General features: G+C 40.4%; 2 protein-coding genes and 1 pseudogene across 6 annotated transcripts in view; 1 reads left to right on the forward strand and 2 right to left on the reverse strand.

The window, feature by feature from the left end:
* Positions 1–2,343: 2,343 nt before the first annotated feature.
* The window catches only part of SAMHD1 (SAM and HD domain containing deoxynucleoside triphosphate triphosphohydrolase 1), a 55,862-nt gene continuing 37,435 nt past the window's right edge, over positions 2,344–20,770 (forward strand). For 2 of the 4 annotated variants that reach the window (XM_045574917.1, XM_036419207.2), the window contains exons 1-4: positions 2,344–2,632; positions 11,815–11,881; positions 14,784–14,853; positions 17,838–17,998. In XM_045574917.1, coding sequence (XP_045430873.1) covers positions 2,425–2,632; positions 11,815–11,881; positions 14,784–14,853; positions 17,838–17,998 — 506 coding nt within the window. In that variant the 5' untranslated portion in view covers positions 2,344–2,424. The remainder of the gene's footprint in view (positions 2,633–11,814; positions 11,882–14,783; positions 14,854–17,837; positions 17,999–20,770) is intronic. The other 2 variants (XM_036419206.2, XM_036419208.2) reach the window with 1 other exon arrangement.
* Positions 7,263–8,403, reverse strand: LOC118708145 (RNA-binding protein 7-like). Of its 2 annotated transcripts, XM_036419214.1 has the most exons (2): positions 8,269–8,340; positions 7,263–8,017 (listed from the first exon to the last, which is right to left on the reverse strand). In XM_036419214.1, exon 2 carries the CDS (start codon positions 8,002–8,004, stop codon positions 7,603–7,605), a length of 402 nt encoding a protein of 133 aa, XP_036275107.1. In that variant the 5' UTR covers positions 8,005–8,017; positions 8,269–8,340; the 3' UTR covers positions 7,263–7,602. The 2 variants fall into 2 exon arrangements, with proteins under 2 accessions (XP_036275107.1, XP_045430874.1); XM_045574918.1 differs by having other exon boundaries at positions 7,263–8,403.
* On the reverse strand, positions 10,153–11,076 carry LOC118708144 (annotated as a pseudogene).

The following is a 20,770-nucleotide window of genomic DNA, read 5'->3' on the forward strand; positions in this document are numbered from 1 at the left end:
GAATGTCTTGAGGAAGTTAGGTTTAGTAAAAGTTGAAGAGGAAGTGATAAGGGACCAGGAGTGGCATTGAGAACAAGCAGCACTGATTTAGGATCGAGTTGGGGAGAGATGTAAAACCACAGGTTAATGCTGCCAGAAACAAAATTGCTTAGCTCATCTGAGTAGGTGGAAAGTAGCTGGGGAAGGGTAAGGAAGAACTGCTTGGAGTAGTCAAGGTCATCAAGCAATGGAGCTTAAATTAATTGAATTTATAGTCTTTTCTAATCTTAACATAGTGAGATCAGAGGAGAGCTTAAGCACTTATTTTTCTCAATATGACCCAAGCACAGAGACTGTTTTTAGTATTTGTTCCCAGATTGTGGAGAATGGATGAAATAAAAACATCAGGACTGTAAATTGAGTTAAATAAATTGGCAATCTAGAAAGTTCTCAAGTTTTGGAGTCAGCTTTAAAATTCAGTTCTGTCACTTGTCCATGGGGCCTTGAGCAAGTACCCATGGGTCCCTAGAAAGTAGGGGATTAGAAAGGGAAATAATAAATATGACATTAAATTACACTCTTTAACAAACAAAAACAAATGGAAAATTAAAGTTCTAAAAAGCAATTGGTTTAGACCAAACCCAGGGATTAAATGTTTATATCACCTGCTTATATCACCTTCTGCCTAGGAAATCTTGCTGTCAGGGCAGATTTCCTCACAAATCTTGTAAGTTTTCAAACCAGCCGTTTCCAAGTGCAAATGTAAGTCTTTCAGATGTATGTTATCTGTTATTTTACGCTCTTGTTTTGGTTTTACAAGTCTTGACAACTGTCTGATATTGTTTCATATTATTCTAGGGCTTAAGGGTGTGGCCCTTCTGTTTAGATTGAGGACAGTAAATCTCTCTATATTTTCCCACAGGTCTATAGGACAAGGAAGCCACTCAAAATTTTGATTTAATTATTGTAAAATAAGCTTATATCAAAACTCTCATTAACAAACAATTGTTGGCAAGTGAGTAAGAGCAAAGATTGTGGAACCAGGCTAGATTGCCTGGGTTTGAATCTTCCATTTTTCGTCATTTTTTAGCTGTGTGATCTTTGGCAAATTACTTACTTTTTCCTCTTTACCTTATATCCTAAGGTCATCGTGCTATTTAAATGAATAAATACTTGTAAAGCCCTTAGAACAATGCCTGGCACACATTCAAGTTCTGTTTGCTAAGCGTATTTTGTTTACCTGTAGGCTGCTATTTCATACTGTTTGATTACTTGCCTCATTCATCCTTTATTCCCTAGCTGGGTCTATGGCCGGGTTGATATAAAGTTGTACTGGCTTTAGTAGTGGTAGTAGTTGTCCTTTTAACAGTTAATCACATGGGCCAGGATTTATAAGGAACTTTGGGTCCTGTCCAAGAGTGGCTAAAGTGAGGGGGAGACGCCTGCCATTTTCCTCCAGCTGTTTACCACCAGATGGTAAAAGTACTTGAGGATAATTTTAAGTAATCAGATTGTCCCCTTCCTTTCTTCTGGCAGGGGGTCAGGACGGAGAGAGGGGGTGAGGATTCTCTTTGAGAGAAGCTTGAAGTCAGCTTTCATGGGGAAATCTGAAGGTAGGCTAAGAGTTCATGGGGAGGCAGCCCCTGTCCATGGGTAGGGCCCTCTCGCCGGGCCAGCAATACTGTAGAACTTGTGAAATGCAAGAAGACATTTGCACATCAAATTTGAAAGCATTCCAGGGCCTTTCAGGTCAACTTCTTGCCCTTTTTCCCCCCCCCCTCTTAACTGGAAAGATGCTGGAAGTCTTGATGGCCTTTTAGGCTTCTTTTCAGACAGGTGCATCTGAAACACCGTTAAGTCTGGGATACTCATTTGGAGGAAGGTACCCTCAACTCACCTCTATTGCTCCCACTACAGACGGTGGCCCAACGTACAAGGGTAGCGGGCACAATCTCTCCTCTCTCCTGCCTTTATTAGCACCACCCTTAGGTGTTTTTTGTTGTTGTTGTTTTGTTTTTTTTAATAAATCTTTATTGTTCATATTATTACAAATGTTCCTCATTTTTTTCCCCCTCCATTGCTCCCCTCCACCAGGTTCCCACCCCACCCTCTGCCCTTTCCACCCCCCATCGTCCTCATTCATAGGTGCACAGTTTAGGTTCACACCCTTAGCTTTTTGCTTCTCGCCGCGCGCTCAGTCTCCCCGTCAACGCCCGGGGCTCCGCAGAGGACCGCTGGCCGGTCATTGCGCGTGCGCGAAGGACCGGCGGCCGAAGTGGCCGGGCGGTGTGGCCCCCGGGTCTGAGCTGCCGCGGCGCCTGCGCAGAAGGCCAGTAGCTGGCAGCGCTAAAAGGACCCGCTGCCAGGGCCGGGCTGTCAGTGCGCCTGCGCGGGAGCCGGGCGCCGCGGTGCTTGAGTGAGCCGCGCCGGACGCTGAGCGGAGCCATGCAGCCGGCCGACTCGGGGCGGACCCCCAAGCGGCCCCGGTGCGATAGCAGCCCGTGTACGCCGCCGAACGCCTATTCCCTTGCGGCGGAGAGGTCCCCGGACCCCAAACTGCCCGCCGACCGCAGGAGCTGGGACCCGGAGCAGGTGTGCCTCTTCCTGGAGCGCAGTGGCTTCAAGGACCCCGCAGTGCTGGACCGCTTCCGAGGTAGCGAGGCTGAGGGGCTGCGGGGCTGCGGGGCGGCGACCCGGGGCGGGGGCCGCAGGCCGCGGGGAGGGCGCCCTCGGCAGCGAGCGGGGGGCCCGCAAAGCGGACCCGGAGCGGAGAAGGGGGACGCGATGCGGGAGGCGGCAGAGGGGACGGAGCCGCGGCGGGGGCGCCCGGGAAGGGTGATCCGAGGCGGGGAGCCCTCTGCGGAGGGGGCCCGGGGCGGGGGGACCCGGCGGGAGAGGCGTCCCGGAGGGGACGGACCGGGGCGGACCTGGGGCGGGGGGGCGCCTGAGTTGGGGATACCCTGAGAGGGTGGAGGGAGAAGTGGGGCGTCAGAAATGGGGGTCCCGTAGGATGGAAGCTAACTTTGGGGGTTATGAACCTGGGTGGGACCATCGGGGGTAAGTCTGTTGGGTTTCTTCAGGGACTTGCCACCCCGGCGCCGTACAGGTGAGACTCCGGAGATTACTTCTGTCTGTCCGTAGTCTGTCTGTCTGTCTGTCTGTCTGTCTGTCTATCTATCATCTGTCTATCTAGATATATAGATATGCATACATATAATTTATTTCAGAGAGGAAGGGAGAGGGAGCGATAGAAACACCAATGGTGAGAAAGGATCATTGATTGGCTGCCTCCTGCACGCCCCCACCGGGCTTTGAGCTCGCAACCCTGCGTGAGCCCTGACCGGAGTCGGGTCCCTTTTTTTAGTTGGAATCTTTCCCCCAGACCTTGTTCCGAGGATTGCTGTCACTCAGGCCCACCAGGCTTGCAGATCCCGCTGCCACCGCAGCTGCTTGCCACCTTTGGAGTTTATTTTGATGCTGCTTAGTTTCTGTTTCCTTTACACACACCCATTTCCCCAAACTTGGGGATTTCCCCAAAGGGAGGGAATTTGTTGAGTTAATCTGTGAATTCTTGGAAATAGCATTCCAATTAGGGGTCAATATATGTGGGTTGACTATTTGCAGAGCTTGGTGATGATCCTGTTTTCTTCTCCAAAACCAGTTTCTCTTGCTAAATCTGGACACTGGGGTTGTTCAAGTTGATCCCTGCTTGCCACCACTTTTCCCATTGGAGTTTATTTTGATGCTGCTTAGTTTCTGTTTCCTTTACACACACCCATTTCCCCAAATTTGAGGATTTCCCAAAAGGGAGGGAACTTGTTGTGTTAATCTCTGAATTCTTGGAAATAGCATTCCAATTAGGGATCAGTATATGTGGGTTTTTTGACTATTTGCAGAACTTGGTGATGATCATGTTTTCTTCTCCAAAACCAGTTTCTCTTGTTGAATCTGGACACTGGGGTTGTTCAAGTTGATCCCTGGACTCCCAGCAGCCCACCACTTGGCCATAACACAGGGGGAGGTGTGCCAGTTGTGAGTTTTAAGCAACTTTACTGGCTCAAGTTCAAGCATCCATCCACTTGACATCTACTCAACTTCCCCTAATGCGTGTGTGAAGCTTCCTTTATCTGGCTTTGTCCTCAGGAGAGAGGTGGTGTGATTTGCATAGTCTGTGAACTTTTGCAAATGCTGGATGCAGCCCTGTTTGCCTAGGCTGGGGGACTTGGGTACAAGGAAGTTCAGTAGTCCAACTTAAAGATAACTTGATGGGTATAGGAATTGTACTTCTCTTTCCCCCTGTTCCCTTTTTAATTTCCTCCACCACGGGGATTGGAATTTTTCTTTGAGTAGTAACAAGTGGGGATGAAGTAGTTTTTTCTGTCTCCAAAATGTGATTGGCTATGTTGCTGTTTCAGTAGTGTTCTGTAGAATAATTCATCAACTTTCAAAATGACTTGTTCTCTTGAGTCCACAGTCTAATGCCAATAAGAGACATTGCATGCTTTTAATTGGTAAAAACAGATCAAATGTTTGCTGTTGCTCATTTCTTTTTTTTTTTTTTAATATATTTTATTGATTTGTTTACAGAGAGAAAGAGAGAGGGATAGAGAGTTAGAGACATTGATGAGAGAGAATCATCGATCAGCTGCCTCCTGCACACCCCCTACTGGGGATGTGCCCGCAACCAACGTACATGCCCTTGACGGGAATCGAACCCGGGACCCTTCAGTCCGCAGGCCGACGCTCTGTCCACTGAGCCGCACCAGTTTCGGCTTTTTTTTTTTTTTTTTAATATATTTTATTGATTTTTCAGAGAGAAAGAGAGAGGGTCAGAGTTAGAAACATCGATGAGAGAGAGTCATCGACCAGCTGCCTCTTGCACACCCCCCACTGGGGATGTGCCCGCAACCAAGGTACATGCCCTTGACTGGAATCGAACCCGGGACCTTTCAGTCCGCAGGCCAACGCTCTATCCACTGAGCCAAACCGGTGCCGGCTGCTGTTGCTCATTTCTTACTGTCTGCTTTGTCTTGACCAAACTTGAGTCAGACTTCTCTCTCCTTCAGGCCCCTGAACTCTTGCTTGCCTCCAAAACTGAGCAAACACTAAAAAAGTGAAATAATGCCCCCTGGTCAGCTTTTTCCTGGGGACACTGCCCTATCAGACCCCACTGGGGTCCTATACCCTTCAAAGATTCTGCTTATCTCCACTTGCTCTTCCCTTAGTCTATTAATAAAACAACAACAACACCATTTTTTGTTTGATTTTTTTTAAATGTATTTTTATTGATTTTAGAGAGGAAGGGAGACAGAGAGAGATAGAAACATCAATGATGAGAGAGAAACATTGATTGGCTGCTACCTGCACACCTCCTACTGGGGTTGACCCCACAACCTGGGCATGTACCTTTGAAACCCTGACCCTTTAGTCCGTAGGCGGGCACTATCCACTAAGCCAAACCGGCCAGGGCTTCTGTTTGATTTTGAGCTGATTATTTACTTTTGAGATTGGAATGTTCTCCCTAGTGCAGCAGTCCTTCTCAGTCCAGATTTGTTTTTGTATGAAAAACTAAGCAAGGTGCTGGGTCCTTTTTCTTATGATGAAATACAGTCTCACAGGAACCCTGAAATTCAGAGGCTAAAATATATAATTTTTTAAAGGTGATTTGAAGTCCAAATATGTTAACTAGCTTTCCACAGATTACACAGCTAGAAAAAGGCAGAGCTTGCTTTTAAAGAGGTCTTTAGATTCCAGAATTCATGCCAACTGTACCTTAACAAGTGTTCTCTTCAAAAACCATTGTATTCCCCCCAACAGTAAAGGAACAAACAAACCAGTTGATCAATGATTCTCTCTTATAGACGTTCCTCTCCCTCTACCTTTCTCTCTCTCTAAAAGTAATAAAAACATTTTAAAAGATTGATAATAGAAGAAATTAGTAATCCAATATTAATGAAATTGTCAGTTGAATGGGGAAAGTAGATTATAAACAATGTAACTTTATTTGTGTAAAATTATATAATTACATAGATAAATGTCTTGAATGATATCCAAAATGTCTTGAATGATATCCAAATTTTCAGTGGTTATTGGGATAATGGAAATAAGTTTTGATATTTTATAGTTTATATTTTTGTATTGTTTGGATTTCTTAGATTGCCTAATTTTTTTAATTTTAATTTTAATTTAAATTTTTTTTACCTTTTCTTTTCTTTTTTTTTTTAGAGTTTTTTGTTTGTTTGTTTGTTTGTTTGTTTTTTAAATATATTTTATTGATTTTGTACAGAGAGGAAGGGAGAGAGATAGAGAGTTAGAAACATCAATGAGAGAGAGTCATCGATCAGCTGCCTCTTGCACACCCCCTACTGGGGATATGCCTGCAACCAAGGTACATGCCCTTGACCGGAATCGAACCCGGGACCCTTTAGTCCCCAAGCCGACGCTCTATCCATTGAGCCAAACCGGTTTCGGCTATTTTTTTTACCTTTTTAATATATTAAAAAGTAACAGTACAAAATTGCTAGTTATTAAAAAGGATCCAAATATAGCAAGGAGTGAATTTGTATAAACAAGTTCTACAATTAAAGGTAAACATCTTGATACATAAAACTTTTAACAGGATTTAAAATTTTAAAAATCAGAATGTGTAAGACTTAACTCTTTCAAATGTTCAAACTTAAAAGACAACATGTACAATCCATATAATAAAATGTGTCCTTGCACACATACCCTGGGCACTTTAAAAAGTTGTAAATTTTTAAAGTTTGAGTAATAGAGGCAGCACTTAAAGGCTTTATGAACCTTTTCCCAAACAAGCATACTTTCAGTAAATCCTTTTATCTGACTCTGCATGTGCATTTTTGTTCTTCCTGAAAAGGAGAATTTACACTAATACTGAATTTTTAATTTAGAAAAATACATTTAGAGATATTTAACTTTCTGAGTGACTTCAGTTATTTAGTCAAACATGATTTAATGAGAAAATTCTAATATTTTAGAATGAAATAGGAAGAGTAGATTTACACTTGATATCCAATTAGGGAAAACTCAAATCGTATGTCACAGAACTTACACTTACATTCTCCATGAAGTTAACCGATATGATGATTCACAAACTTTACCAATAATCTTTCTCAAATGTTAGAAAAACAAATCATTGAAATTACATTTTCTCATTTGTTAACAAAATACTACCATATTTTAGACTACCAACTTGAATGTTTTCTACCATATACCCAAAATGTGATTCACTAATAAGCAGGTTCTTGCAATACAATAGGTAATAGATCATTAAAATATTTGCTTTATGATACAACCAATACATACAACATGTGCTTTCCTCAATTTCTAAAACAATTAGGAATTGTGGAACTTTCTTTTGCATAAAACCCTTTCCTCTTCATGAAGCCCTGAGGTGAAAGGTTATCAATAAAAACTGTAATCATAAGTCTTCTCATTTCTGTGTCAGACTATAGCAATGTTTTAAAAAATTTATCAAGAAACGTGGCAACTTATAAAACTGCTTTGTACAGTTTTAACAAAACATTCCAAACCAACTTAGTCCAAAGGGCCTAGGATGACCCTATAAAAGCAATGTCCTTTGGACACTTGTTAGTTTTGAGATTAATGCCACTTTCCAGCTTTACTGCTGTCTCTTCTGTTATCGTGGTCATGGCTCCAGCCATCGCGATTCCTGTCTTCATAGAAGTAACCGTCTCTGTGTCCTCTGTAATGCTGTTCACGACTATGGTGTCTGTCTACTAGGTAGGGATGAGAACTCTGCCTGGTTTTACTCAGTGATGCTGGTGTATCTTGACGCCACTGGGAGCTTGAAGACTGGTTATAACTATGATTATGTGACTGAACTGATGGGGGAAATCCTGACTGATCAAAATGCGGAGAACCAAATTTCCCGCCATTTGGCATCTGTCTCAAAACGTTGTTCATCACTGCTTGTTTCTGAAAATTTTCTGGAGAAGAGAAAGATCTCTGAATTATCTGTTGTGATGGAGTAATGTTATCCATAGTCCTTTCATGTCTGTTAGGAGATGTGGAGGTAGGGCTTGGGTTTCCAACATGATGCTGGGAATATGACAAACTAACATCCTGTGAGGCATGGCTACTTCCTGATCTAAACTGAATTTTGATGGGCCTTCCAAAAAGTTTTATTCCATTAAGTAGATTCATTGCATAAGGAACAGATACTTCATGTTTGAAATTCACAAATGCAAACTGCTTTGGTTTACCATCCTTGTCTTTTGGAATTTTCACTTTTATTACTGGCCCAGCCTGGTGGAAAAGCTCGAAAAGGAGCTCCTCGGTCACTTTAGTTTCCAGGTTGCCCACAAAGAGAGAGTCGATCAATCGATCGATCGGCTTCCGTCGCCGCTGCCCCCATCTCGGCGTCGCCCCCTCCCGAGAGAGGCCGAGGGGTCGCTGCCGCCACGCCCACTGCGCACTCTCCAAAGCCCATGTCCCCGCCTGCCTAATTTTTAAAAATATGCATATTTATTGATTTCAGAGAGGCAGGGAGAGAGAAAGAGAGAGAGAGAGAGAGAGAGAGAGAGAGAGAGAGAGAGAGAGAGAGAGAGATCAATGACGAAAGAGAATCATTGATAGGCTGCCTCCTGCACGCCCCTGCTGGGGATCAAGCTTCCAACCTGGGCATATGCCCTGAATGGGAATTGAACCATGACCTGGTTCATAGTAGGTCAATGATTAACCATTGAACCATGTTGACTGCACACATTTTCTTTTTTTTTTTTTTTTACGTGACTGTGAAAAATAGACATATTTATTTTTATTTATTTTTATTCTATTTATTTATTTTTTAAGGGATACCAGCTTTTATTTTTCCCATTTTCACAAAATCAAGTAGAAGAAGTAATACAGAATTAAAATCACAAGTAGTTGGTAGAACATGTATACACACAAAACAATCCAGGTAAGAGGACAGGCTTATTTACAATGAGGAAACACATGTAAATTAAGGTAGCTTGTAGTTTTCATCTGAAACAAAAAACTCAAACATATGCCACTGTTGACAATATTGAAGGGGAGAAAACAACACTTATTTAGAGACAGATATACCACAAGATCCAGATTTTACAGCATCAGTGCAATAAATTCACAGAACTATATTACAGCTAGTTAATCAGAGTTAAAGAATTGTTTCCAAGTATGTCACATTTTCGGCCCTTAAAAGGTTCATTCCACAGATTTCAACCGCTTTAAACATCTAGCTACTGAGAGGGAAAATAATTCTAAAACGCTTTCCAAGAGTTAGAACATTGTTATAGACCTAAGGACATATATCATCTACACAAGTTTGCTCTCACCAACAGCCCTTATAATTTTTTGAGAAATATCTAGGAAAAAAAAGTCAGATGCCAATAGAGTGGCACCTTCTAGACCAAATCTACGGAGACCAAGCTGCCAATTCTCAATAAAATGAGAATTGAAAAATGAGTGGGAGAAAATTAGTCAAAATTTCTATTGACTCTTGATGAAACACAGAAAGAAGACTTTTGTCCTTTATTAGCTGGTCTTAAGAGTAAAAGTCATAGGCATGAGTCTTCATCTCTTATGTACTTTAGTTTTAGACAGCTGACAATCTGAAACTAAAAGTATGCTAAAAATCCCAAGTTCAAGCTTTTGGAAGTTTGCTATTGAAAAGCCTTTTGGACCTACTAAAGACAAGAGCTCTTAAACCGTCAGGTTCCCCATTTCAGAGGATCAGTTGCTAAGTTTTGCACAAGGGAGAAACCAACACAAACTAGAGCATGTATTAGTTTCACTTTATTTCATGAGGATGCTTCTCCCTGGTATAGAAACAGAATTGGTCTCTTCATTGAAGTGGTAAACTTGGTCTCTATGTTCTTGAAGCTGGACATTTTTTTTAAGCAGACTGGGAAGGAGATGGTACAACCAGTTTCCTATAGGCACAGACCCAGCTAAAGCAAAGATCAACTCGAACAATTATCCAGAGCCATTTGTTAGCTGTACTAACGATTGAAGTTCATTGCTCTATTATTTGAAAGGAAGCTGCCTATAAGTGAGAAATCAATTAACCCTGCGTGAGAAAAATCAAAACAAGTATTCATGAGTTGTCCATATAAGGCCAACTGCTGCGAATGCACCCAGATACACTTGACATGAAGACACTGTACAAAACCTTGTGTGGCAAGTCTGAATTTCTAGTAACTAAGGGCAAAGGCATGAGAGCAAAGAGCTACTTCTGTAACACTTCTGTATCCAGGCAATAGAAACTGTTCCCACGCAATGTATACTCCATTAACCACACTGAATAAAGAAGATGTGTTACTCATTTTCTTTTCTTTTTGCTTAAGAAGCTTGTTCATCTCCCTTTTGGCCATTCCAATGTACTTAGAAATGATTCCATGTTGGTTTAGTCCAGGAAGCAATAGTAAGAAAGTCACGATCAGCTGGGACGGCTTTGGCTCAATGGATAGAGCGTCGGCTTGGGGACTGAAGGGTCCCGGGTTCAATTCCGGTCAAGCGCATGTGCCTGGTTGCGGGCATATCCCCAGTAGGGGGTGTGCAAGAGGCAGCTGATTGATGACTCTCATCGATGTTTCTAACTCTCTATCTCTCTCTCCCTTCCTCTCTGTACAAAATCAATAAAATATATTTAAAAAAAAAAAAAGAAATAAAGAAAGTCACGATCAGGTAGGTGAGAAGAAGGTTGTGAACCTGCTGGCCCAGCCAAGCAACCGCACAGCAAGAGATATGATCACGGTCATGAAGTACATTTTCGGCTTTTCCTCCTTCAGTGTGAAGAGGCGTTTCCACCAGCCCACAGTTCTGCGAACGAGTTTTTACTAGATTGCTGCAAATTTCATGGAATCTTTGCTGCTGCTCAGTGGTCTATTTATTGGAGCCAAAAATTCTAGGTGCCAGGATAGGAACGAGGTAGTCAGCCAAGCACAGAAACATAACAAAACAGGATAGAACAGATGGATCTAGATAACAGATATTCAGAAACACCAGGGAAACCAAACCTATGATGGCAGGAGGAAACCAAGCTCTTTCCCATCAGAGGACTTTGTCCGCCATCAGCATCACCTCTCCCCCTCCTTGCGGCTGCTCTTCCAGACTTGCAGTCTCTGCAGCCAGCAAGTTGGTGCTGCGATTCTCTCCCTCGGCCTTCGTCTCCCAAGCGCCGCCTCCGCACCAGCCTCCGTCCCGGATCCGCACAGCGACCCCGGCCCAAATAGACATTTTTATAAAAAGTATTTTCCAGCCACCTCCATTTCCCCATTACCTTTAGAAACATTTTTGTTTGTTAGAAAATAAATAGTCCAGAGTTCTAGATTCTGACATCAGAAAGGACTAGAATTAATTATATAGAAAGAGGAAGAAAAATAAACCATGTATGTAAGTCTTTCAAAACAGAGTAGAGTGTGCTTTACTTGAAGGTTTTAGAACTAAACCAACATTTTGCTACCCCTCAGGCTATGGTTTTGACCTGACTATTCTAAGAACCATAGGATTTCCCTATCCCCATCCCAAATCATAACTGCTTTAAGAGGAAACTGCCAGTTTTGCAGCTGGACTTCCTTGCAAATAACTTACTCAAGTAATTTTAAAAATTTTACCTGATTTATCATAAAGGCGTCTTGATATAGTTTTCTAATTAAAAGTAAGACCTTCTCAGTGGCAAATAAAAAAGTGCTACAGTCCATTGCCTATAGTGGGTGCACTCAGTAAATGTTGATCTGAGTAAATTCTGGTGGGTCCAAATGGAAAGAAATTGAAAATCATATGTTGTAAATACTGAAATCATTAATCTCTTTTTTACCTTTTCCTCTATAGAAAAGAAAATCACAGGTTCATTACTGTCTAATCTTGATGAATCTCATCTTGATAATCTTGGAATAAGGTAAGAATGAAAAAATCCACATTGTAGCCAACTGTGCTTGCTACCTTTATTTATTTTTAAATATATTTTTTATTGATTTCAAAGAGAAAGGGAGAGAGAGATAGAAACACCAATGATGAGAGAAAATCATTGATCACCAGCCTCCTGCTACCATTGATCAGCAGCCACTCCAGGGGATCAAGCCCACAACCCCAGCACACACCCTGACTGGGAATCCAACCATGACCTCCTTGTTCATAGGAAAACGCTCAACCACTGAGTCATGTCAGCTGGGTTCTTGTGGCCTTTTTATTCAACTGTGAGGGACAAAGCCCAAGATTGCTAATATTAACTGTTCACATTTTAAATCTTGGAAGTGTTTTATTTTCTATTTTTCAAAAATATATTTTTATTGATTTCAGAGAGGAAAGGAGAGGGGAGAGAAAGAAAGAAAGAGATAGAGCTATAACCGGTTTGACTCAGTGGATAGAGCGTTGGCCTGTGGACTGAAGGATCCCAGGTACGATTCCGGTTAAGGGCATGTACCTTGGTTGCGGGCACATCCCCAGTAGGGGGTGTGCAGGAGGCAGCTGATCGATGTTTCTCTCTCATCAATGTTTCTAATACTCTGTCCCTCCTCTCCCTTCCTCTCTGTAAAAAATCAATAAAATATATTTTAAAAGAAAGAAAGAAAAAATAAAAATAAAAGAAGAGATAGAAACACCAATGATGAGAGAGAATCATTGATAGGGTGCCTCCTATATGCCCCCTACTGGGGATCGAGCCCGCAACCCAGGCCTATGCCCCGGACTGGAATCGAACCCGGGACCCTTGAACCTGCAGGCCCACGCTCTATCCATTGAGCCAAATTAGCTAGGGCGAGATAGAATTATTGATCGGCTGCCTCCTGCATGCCCCCCGTTGGGGATTGAGGCGACTCAGGCATATGCCCTTGACTGGAATCAAACCTGGGACCCTTTAGTCTACAGGCTGATGCTCTATCCACTGAGCTAAACCAGCTAGGGGAAATCTAAGAAGTGTTTTAAAACACTTCACCGTTTTAAACAAAAATACAGTTGTTTTTGTTTGTATTTGCTGTGTAAATTCTGTTTAATATTATTAATTATTCCTATTTTTTAAAATTTTGCTGATGAGCCTTCATGAAGTTGATAGTATCAAAATTTTTACTCTCAATTTCAGGATAATTGAATATACACACTAGAATATAGTTAAGAAATGATAGGGGCAAAAATGTTGACAAGAAAAATCAAGTCTAGAATCCTATCTTTATCATATTTCTAGAACTTTTAAAGTTATCTTAAGACTGGAATATATCTGTTATTAGATTTAGAATACAAAGAAATTTGGCACTATTTAGTTAACTAATTTGGGACAAGTTATTTAACCTTCAGGTTCTGCACCTGTGAAATGGATAATAATAATAAAACAATGTATGTCAAATTATTAGCACATGATAAGCCCTTAATAAATGACATATATATAATATATATATATCCTTATGTATGGCTGGAGGTTCTAAGTGTAGATTAATATGAGTCTACTTAGAAGACTTCAGTTGAGTCCTAGCTGGTTTGGCTCAATGGATAAAGCATAGGCCTGCAGACTAAAGGGTCCCAGGTTCTAATCCGGTCAAGGGCACACACCCAGGTTATGGGCTCGATCCCCAGTGGAGGGCATGCAGGAGGCAACTGATCAATATTCTCTCTCATCACTGATATTTCTACTCTCTCTCCCTCTCACTTTTACTCTGAAATATATATATATAAAAACCTGGAACCTTTCAGTCCGCAGACCGACGTTTCACCGCTGAGCCAAACTGGTTTCGGCTAAAAATATATTTTTCAAAAATAAAAATAAAAACCTCAGTTGAGGCCCTGACCTGGTAGCTCAGTTGGTTAGAGTGTCATCCCCATATGCCAAGGTTGTGGGTTCATTCCTGGTCAGGGCACATACAAGAGTCAAAAAACTGATGAGGAGGATGGAGAACTAGTAAAACACAAGGTATGGTGCTTTGATGATTAACACTTTAAGTCTCAGGGTACAATATAGAGGCCAATTGTAGTGCTTCTGACTCCAAGTCTATGTAGGGCTTTTAACAAAAGATTCATTTTTTTCCCCAATCTAATTAGCTAGTAGATCAGGAAAGGTGAACCCCTTGCCTGCCAATAGTCAGCTGTGCTAATATGTCTGGACCAGTTAGTAAGTATGAATTAAACCGAACCCAGGTTTGGTTGCCTGTCACAACTAAACCCAAACCTGTGAGATAGGTACTGGTGTGAAGGTAAGAGGTTTTCAATGTTCCGGCCACTTGAGAAAATGGGGTATTCTCGTTCCAAAGCCATCTCAACATCTCAGTGGAGGCAGGGTTTTTTATCAGGTTGGAGAGGGAAAACAGAACAAAGAAATCTGGGAGAGGGCTGCGGATGTACAGGCGATGCTTTTGTTGGTCCCAATATGGAACTTGTCAGCCAGGTCTGGTGTTGAAGCTGCCCTAGGCCCAGGCAGGACTCAGGACACCTGGATTCTACAATATGCTCACGCGAAGGCTGTTAGCAATTTATGACAGGCATGACTATCCCTGTCTCTGTGATGGTTTTTTTAAAATATATTTTTATTGACTTCAGAGAGAAAAAAAACAAAAACATCAACCATAAGAGAGAATCGTTGACTGGCTGCCACTTGCATGCCCCTACTGGGGATCAAGCTTGCAACCAGGGCATGTGCCTTGATTGGGAATTAAACTGTGACTGCCTGGTTCTAAGGTTAATGCTCAACCTCTGTGCAATGCTGGCCAGGCTCTCATTCCTTTTTTTTTTCCCCCCCTCATTCCTTTTAATCTTACTTCATAACCATTATTATTAAGCAAACCATGATAAATTTGCTTATCCTGTTAAAATTTTAGGTCTCTGTCAGAGAGAAAGAAGCTGCTTAATGCTATCCGACTAAGTCAAACTCATGGTGATCTAATGAAGGTAAGAAGAATCTAAGCTTATTATGTTTTTTTTAATATAAAGTGAGAATAGAAGGAAATCTGGTTCTCAGTAATAGGATTGTGAATAATGGACTTGACTTTTTTAAGCTTTCTGCATTTTCTAATTTAAGTACAGAATATTTACATCAAAGAAAAATTAAAATATTTTAAGCACACAGAGAAGCATAAATAGATCACTGCCCAATCTGTTAAATATTAACATTTTGCCCGACTTGCTGCAAAATTATTATTATTTTTTAAATATATTTTATTGATTTTTTTACAGAGAGGAAGAGAGAGGGAAAGGGTTAGAAACATCAATGAGAGAGAATCATCAATCAGCTGCCTCCTGCACACTCCCTACTGGGGATGTGCCCGCAACCAAGGTACATGCCCTTGACCAAAATCGAACCTGGGACTTTTCAGTCCACAGGCCGACTCTCCTTCCACTGAGCCAAACCAGTTTCGGCCTTCTTTGATAATTTTTAACAATACATAGGTTCTTATTTGCTTGTGATGGTTTCATTGATCTCGTGTAAAGGGGAAGAAATAGACTGGTACAATAAATCCTCATTTAATGTGGTGAATACTTTTTTTGAAATGACAACTTTGAGCAAAATGACATATAATGAAACCAGTTTCACTAAAAACTAAATAGTGATCCCAAATACTTGTAACATTAAACATTGAAATTAATGTGACCTATACATACATTTAAGAACAATTAATAAGAACAAGTTAAGAGAATGATTTTCCAATATGTTTATTCCAGTTCAGGATTGCAAGTGGCTGGACTCTATCCTGGCAGCTTAGGATGAAAGGTCAGAACCAACCCTAGACAGTATGCCCTTCCATCACCGGGTGCTCCCACATGCACATCCACACTCACTCAGACATGTAGACATGCCAGTGCACTTCATGTACACACTTTTGAGGTGTGAAAGGAAACCGGAACACCTGGAGAAAACCCAAGCAGATGTGGGGAGACTGTACAAATCTACACAGACAGTGGCCCTGGCCAGGAATCTTTTTTTTCTTCTTTCTTTCTTATCAACGTTATAAGGAAATAATTTTTATTGAAATGATGTTATTTGATTACCTGCTTTGTGATTTTCATGTATTTAAAGATTATGGAACTTGTTCTTTTCTGCAGGATATTTACAGGGTTGAGTTATGACATTTATAGATCCTTCTCCGCCGAGATCTTTTGACATCCTTCTTGATGTATTATTAGAGGTGCCTAAAATTGCTAGCCTTTACATTATATAGCGGTTTTATGGAGCAGGATGAAAAAATTCATACTCATTAAATACCAACCATAAATCAAATTTTTATTAATGTACATACATATTGTTTAACAAAGTTGTAAATTCTAGGCATTACTTGACTCAGGCTTTTGGTACCCAGTGTGAATTGAGCTATTTTAAAACTCATTGCAACATGTTTAAATGTTGGAGCAGACAGATGTCCGCTTTAAGATTCTTTACAGCATTGAGCTTCTATAATTCATGTTGTACATATTTCTGTGTATGGACATGGTACCCTTTAATTGAAAAGCGTGTTAACGTATATTACCAGGCAATAGTACTTCAACTGTAGTTGGTAAAAACCTATTTACCAGACACACAGTTTGATGGGTTCTGAGAACATGGCAGTAAACAAGACAGATAAGGGTTTTCACCTTCCAAAATTTCATATATTTTTAAGGAACTTCAATTTGAAGCAGTTTAAAAATTTATCAGGCTCCTTTTTTTTTTTTTATTCTGTAGCTTTCTCTTTAAAAGTCAGTTATAAATCGTTAAGAAAGATATTATTTTTTAAAAATATATTTTATTGATTTTTTTTACAGAGCGGAAGAGAGAGGGATAGAGAATTAGAAACATTGATGAGAGAGAAACATCCATCAGCTGCCTCCTGCACACCTCCCACTGGGAATGTGCCCACAACCAAGGTACATGCCCTTGACTGAAATCAAACCTTTCAGTCTGCAGGCTAAGGCTCTATCCACTGAGCCAAACCAGTTTCAACGAAAGATGTATTTTTAAAGAAACATAGAGGGACATTAAATCTTCACCCATATTTAAAGCTATTAAGAGTAATGAGTAATTGTGAATTTATCTTTACTAAGTATATATATTTCCGAGTGACATTATAAGTATTATATAATTATATGTTCCTGCCTATGATTTCTTACCTATTTTCTTACTTAGGATTTTAGTGATAGGTACTATATACCGTATTTTTCGGACCATAAGACGCACTTTTTTCCCCCCAGAAGTGGGGGGGAAAAGTCCCTGCGTCTTATGGTCCAAATATAGCCTACACATATACTTTAAAAAAAAAGTTTTTTTACTTGCCCGGCTCTGTGTGGTCTCTGTGTGCTTGCCCGGCTCTAAAATGGTTCTAAATGCTGCTGTTTACTTAACAGGGTTGATTATATGTGTTTATGACTGTGATGTTGGGTTTTAATGCACATAAAATATTTTAGGACACTATTTGTTTCAGAATCTTTTTTTCTTCATTTCCCTTCTCTAAAAACTGGTGCGTCTTATGGTCCGGTGCGTCTTATGGTCCGAAAAATACAGTAGATACATTCAGAAAAAGATGTAGACACAATGCCAATAGTAATATGGCTTATGTGATCTGAATGAATGTGTTAAATTAGTATGTTTAACTTGAATACAAGATTAACTTATTAAAGGCTAGTTAAATAATATATAATAAAATTATTGAAATCCTTATATTTCTGTTTTTGGGATTCATTAGAAGAAGTAAAATACACCCAGATCTAATATACTTGATCTGTCTGGTAGTGATATCTAAATAAGATAATGTTATTAATACCTTGTCATTTCCTTTAGTATTTATTAGTCTTGAGATCAATTAAATGGCTTTGACTTTGCACTATAGATAGGCATGGCTACATAAAAATTTTAGATAGAGTTATGAATTGTTACTTATATTAGTTTAAATCTAATTTTCTAGGTTATTAATGATCCTATCCATGGACATATTGAATTTCACCCTCTCCTTATTCAAATCATCGACACACCTCAATTTCAGCGGCTTCGATATATTAAACAGTTGGGAGGCGCTTACTATGTTTTTCCAGGAGCTTCACACAATCGATTTGAACATAGTCTAGGGTAAGAAGGGGATTAGGGTGGGGAACTTACAGTTTTGTATTAAGTACCTTCTCTATCTCATTAAATGATTGGTCTTTTAGAGAAGAGTTTTTACAAAAATGGTAATAATATCCTTATTTTGTTGATGGAAAAATCAAGGTTTTGATTTGCTTGGCTGTATTTTATTTATTTTATGTACTCTTTTAAGGGGAACTGGACTTTTAAAAAAAATTCCAGGCTGGAATTCAACAATTTTTTTTTTTTTTTAAGGGGAACTGGACTTTTAAAAAAAATTCCAGGCTGGAATTCAACTATGTACTCTTTTAAAAAATATATATTTTATTGATTTTTTTACAGAGAGGAAGGGAGAGGGATAGAGAGTTAGAAACATGGATGAGCTGCCTCCTGCACACCCTCTATTGGGGATGTGCCGGAAATCAAGGTATATGCCCTTGACCGGAATCGAACCCGGGACCCTTCAGTCCGCAGACCGACACTCTACTGCTGAGCCAAACTGGTTTTGGCTGTTAGAGCTATTTTATGTACTCTTATAAGCCACTACAGATCCTTTCTGGGAAAATAATGAAAGTGTCTATTGAGTGGTCATTTGGTTGAAATATTTGTGTTTAGAAAAAGTTACTGGTATAATTAACTTTGTAAATTTGATTATTTAATTATCTTATAATCCCTATATAGTTGTATACAGATTGTCCTTTAAAAACAGGAAATGTATAAATCAGATAAGCATTCACAAACTCAGAGAAGATGGCGCTTCCTAGGCAAACAGTGGTCTGTTTTTCCATTATCAAATGTAGGGGGGGGGATAGGGGATGGGGGGATGGGAGTGGGAAGAGATTAACCAAAGAATTTATATGCGTATGAACACAGACAATAGAGTAGTGAAGGCCTGGGGCAGGGTGCTGGGAGTGGGTGGGGGTGAGAAGGGGCGGGGAGGGGATATCTAATACTTTCAACAATAAAGATAGTTGTAATTCCAATTTGGTCCTGGGAGTGTGTCCTTGCAGCATCTACCTACTTCGCCACCATTTTTAATCTCTATAAGCTATAAAGATAATTATTTTTTTTTTTAAAGTAGAGCCAAGAGGACATAAGCAGGGAAGAACTAGACAGTTTTCCATATTTTCTTTAAGTACTCATATTATTACTCTTTTTTTAAAGATATATATTTTTTATTAATTGCAGAGAGGTAGGGAGAGGGGGGAGATAGAGAAACATCACTGATGAGAGAAAATCATTGATTGGAAGCATTTTTAATTATCCAGAACACGTGTATCTACTCAGATGTTCATTCATCAACAAATACTGAAAACTTGCTAGGCCCTCCCAAATCAACAAGATAGCAAGTCTCTCTAACCTAATGGGGCTCAGCATTTAGAGAAGAAAGGTACAGTATTCATTCAGAAATTACTTTCAGAGGGAAGTGCTAACAGTGCATTTAATATTTGTTAGGCATTTTCTCTCTTCAATCTGTGTTGTACACATTACAAAGTAGAAGCACTCCCTCCCCCCAGCCCCTGACAACCACCTTTCTACTTTCTGTGACTATGAATTGGACTATTCTAGGTACTTCACATAAGTGATGTCATACTGTTAGAGAAAACTGGAGAAGAACCAAGCAGCACTGAGAGAGATGGAGTTACACTTATTATTATTATTATTATTATTATTACTACTACTACGCGTGGACCCAGGGGAAAATGTCTCTCAAATTCTGGGTGAAATTGAAAGACCCCCAGAGAGAGACCCTCACTCTGTCCCACGGACAGACGGCGACCCCAATCAACCGCAGGAGGCGTCACTTGATGCAAACAGCAAGAGGCTTTTTATTCCAGCGCGCTGGGGCTCAACTCGTAACAGGAGCAGAGGAGTCGAGCCCCGAGCAAAAAATCTTACAAGTATATATAGGCAAAAACCATATATCGGGAGGGGTTACACACGGAGGGGAAGAGGGGAACAAAGGAATTCTAAAAGGGGTGCTGGGCTCGTTAATAACATATTCTATGACAGGGCTTGCACTAAGTCAACAGTCCTGTCTGGTAATCTCATACCCTATTTCACTTAACTGTCAAAGCAAAGTTTACTCTGTTATCCTGTTTCTCTTATCTTGTTGGAGCAAACTTTTCTCCCTTTACTCCCTGCTCGGGGCTGTTTCCTGAGACAACTTTAAGGGTCCTGTTCCCATCACTGGCGGGGGGCCTTGGGTAGTTGAGATAACACAGACAGCTTTTAAACATTTTTATTCTTTCAAAATCACACAGGAAGTTTCCTGTATTTATATCTTTTTACCCTCTTTGTCTCCTAAATATGGGGTTCTGTTCCGGTCCCCTTTGCAAGTTCTTAAAGAGCCCCTGTGTGCTAGACTTTGAGACCTCACCAAAGGCTTGACTTGGTGCCAGCACTGATAACTTCGTCTGAAGAAGGTTTAAAGACCTCTCTGAAATGGGAGTAGTCTTATTTTCCTTATTATTTAAGCAAGCAAGCATTTATAGAAGCCAAATAGGATTAAAATTTCAAACAGCAGTTTTTATATAAGATGAATGCTTCAATACAATATTTGTGTGTGTTTTTGTGACTGTCTGGTTTACTTTGTATAATTTCCTCAAGGTTTCTCCATGTTGGAGCATATGTCAAAATTTTCTTACTTTTTAATATTCCATTGTATGTATCTATTACATTTTGTTTATTCCTTCATTCATTGGTAGACACTGAGTTGTTTCTGCCTCTTTGGCAATTGAGAATAGTGCTGCTAGGAATATGAGTGTACATATATAT

This window comes from Pipistrellus kuhlii, unplaced genomic scaffold (assembly GCF_014108245.1).
Source record: "Pipistrellus kuhlii isolate mPipKuh1 unplaced genomic scaffold, mPipKuh1.p scaffold_m20_p_6, whole genome shotgun sequence".
Taxonomy (NCBI): Eukaryota; Metazoa; Chordata; class Mammalia; order Chiroptera; family Vespertilionidae; genus Pipistrellus; species Pipistrellus kuhlii.

Bases quoted from the DNA above. Each gene is read 5' to 3' on its own strand.
- LOC118708145 (XM_045574918.1), bottom strand. From the start codon at position 8,166: ATGAATCTACTTAATGGAATAAAACTTTTTGGAAGGCCCATCAAAATT.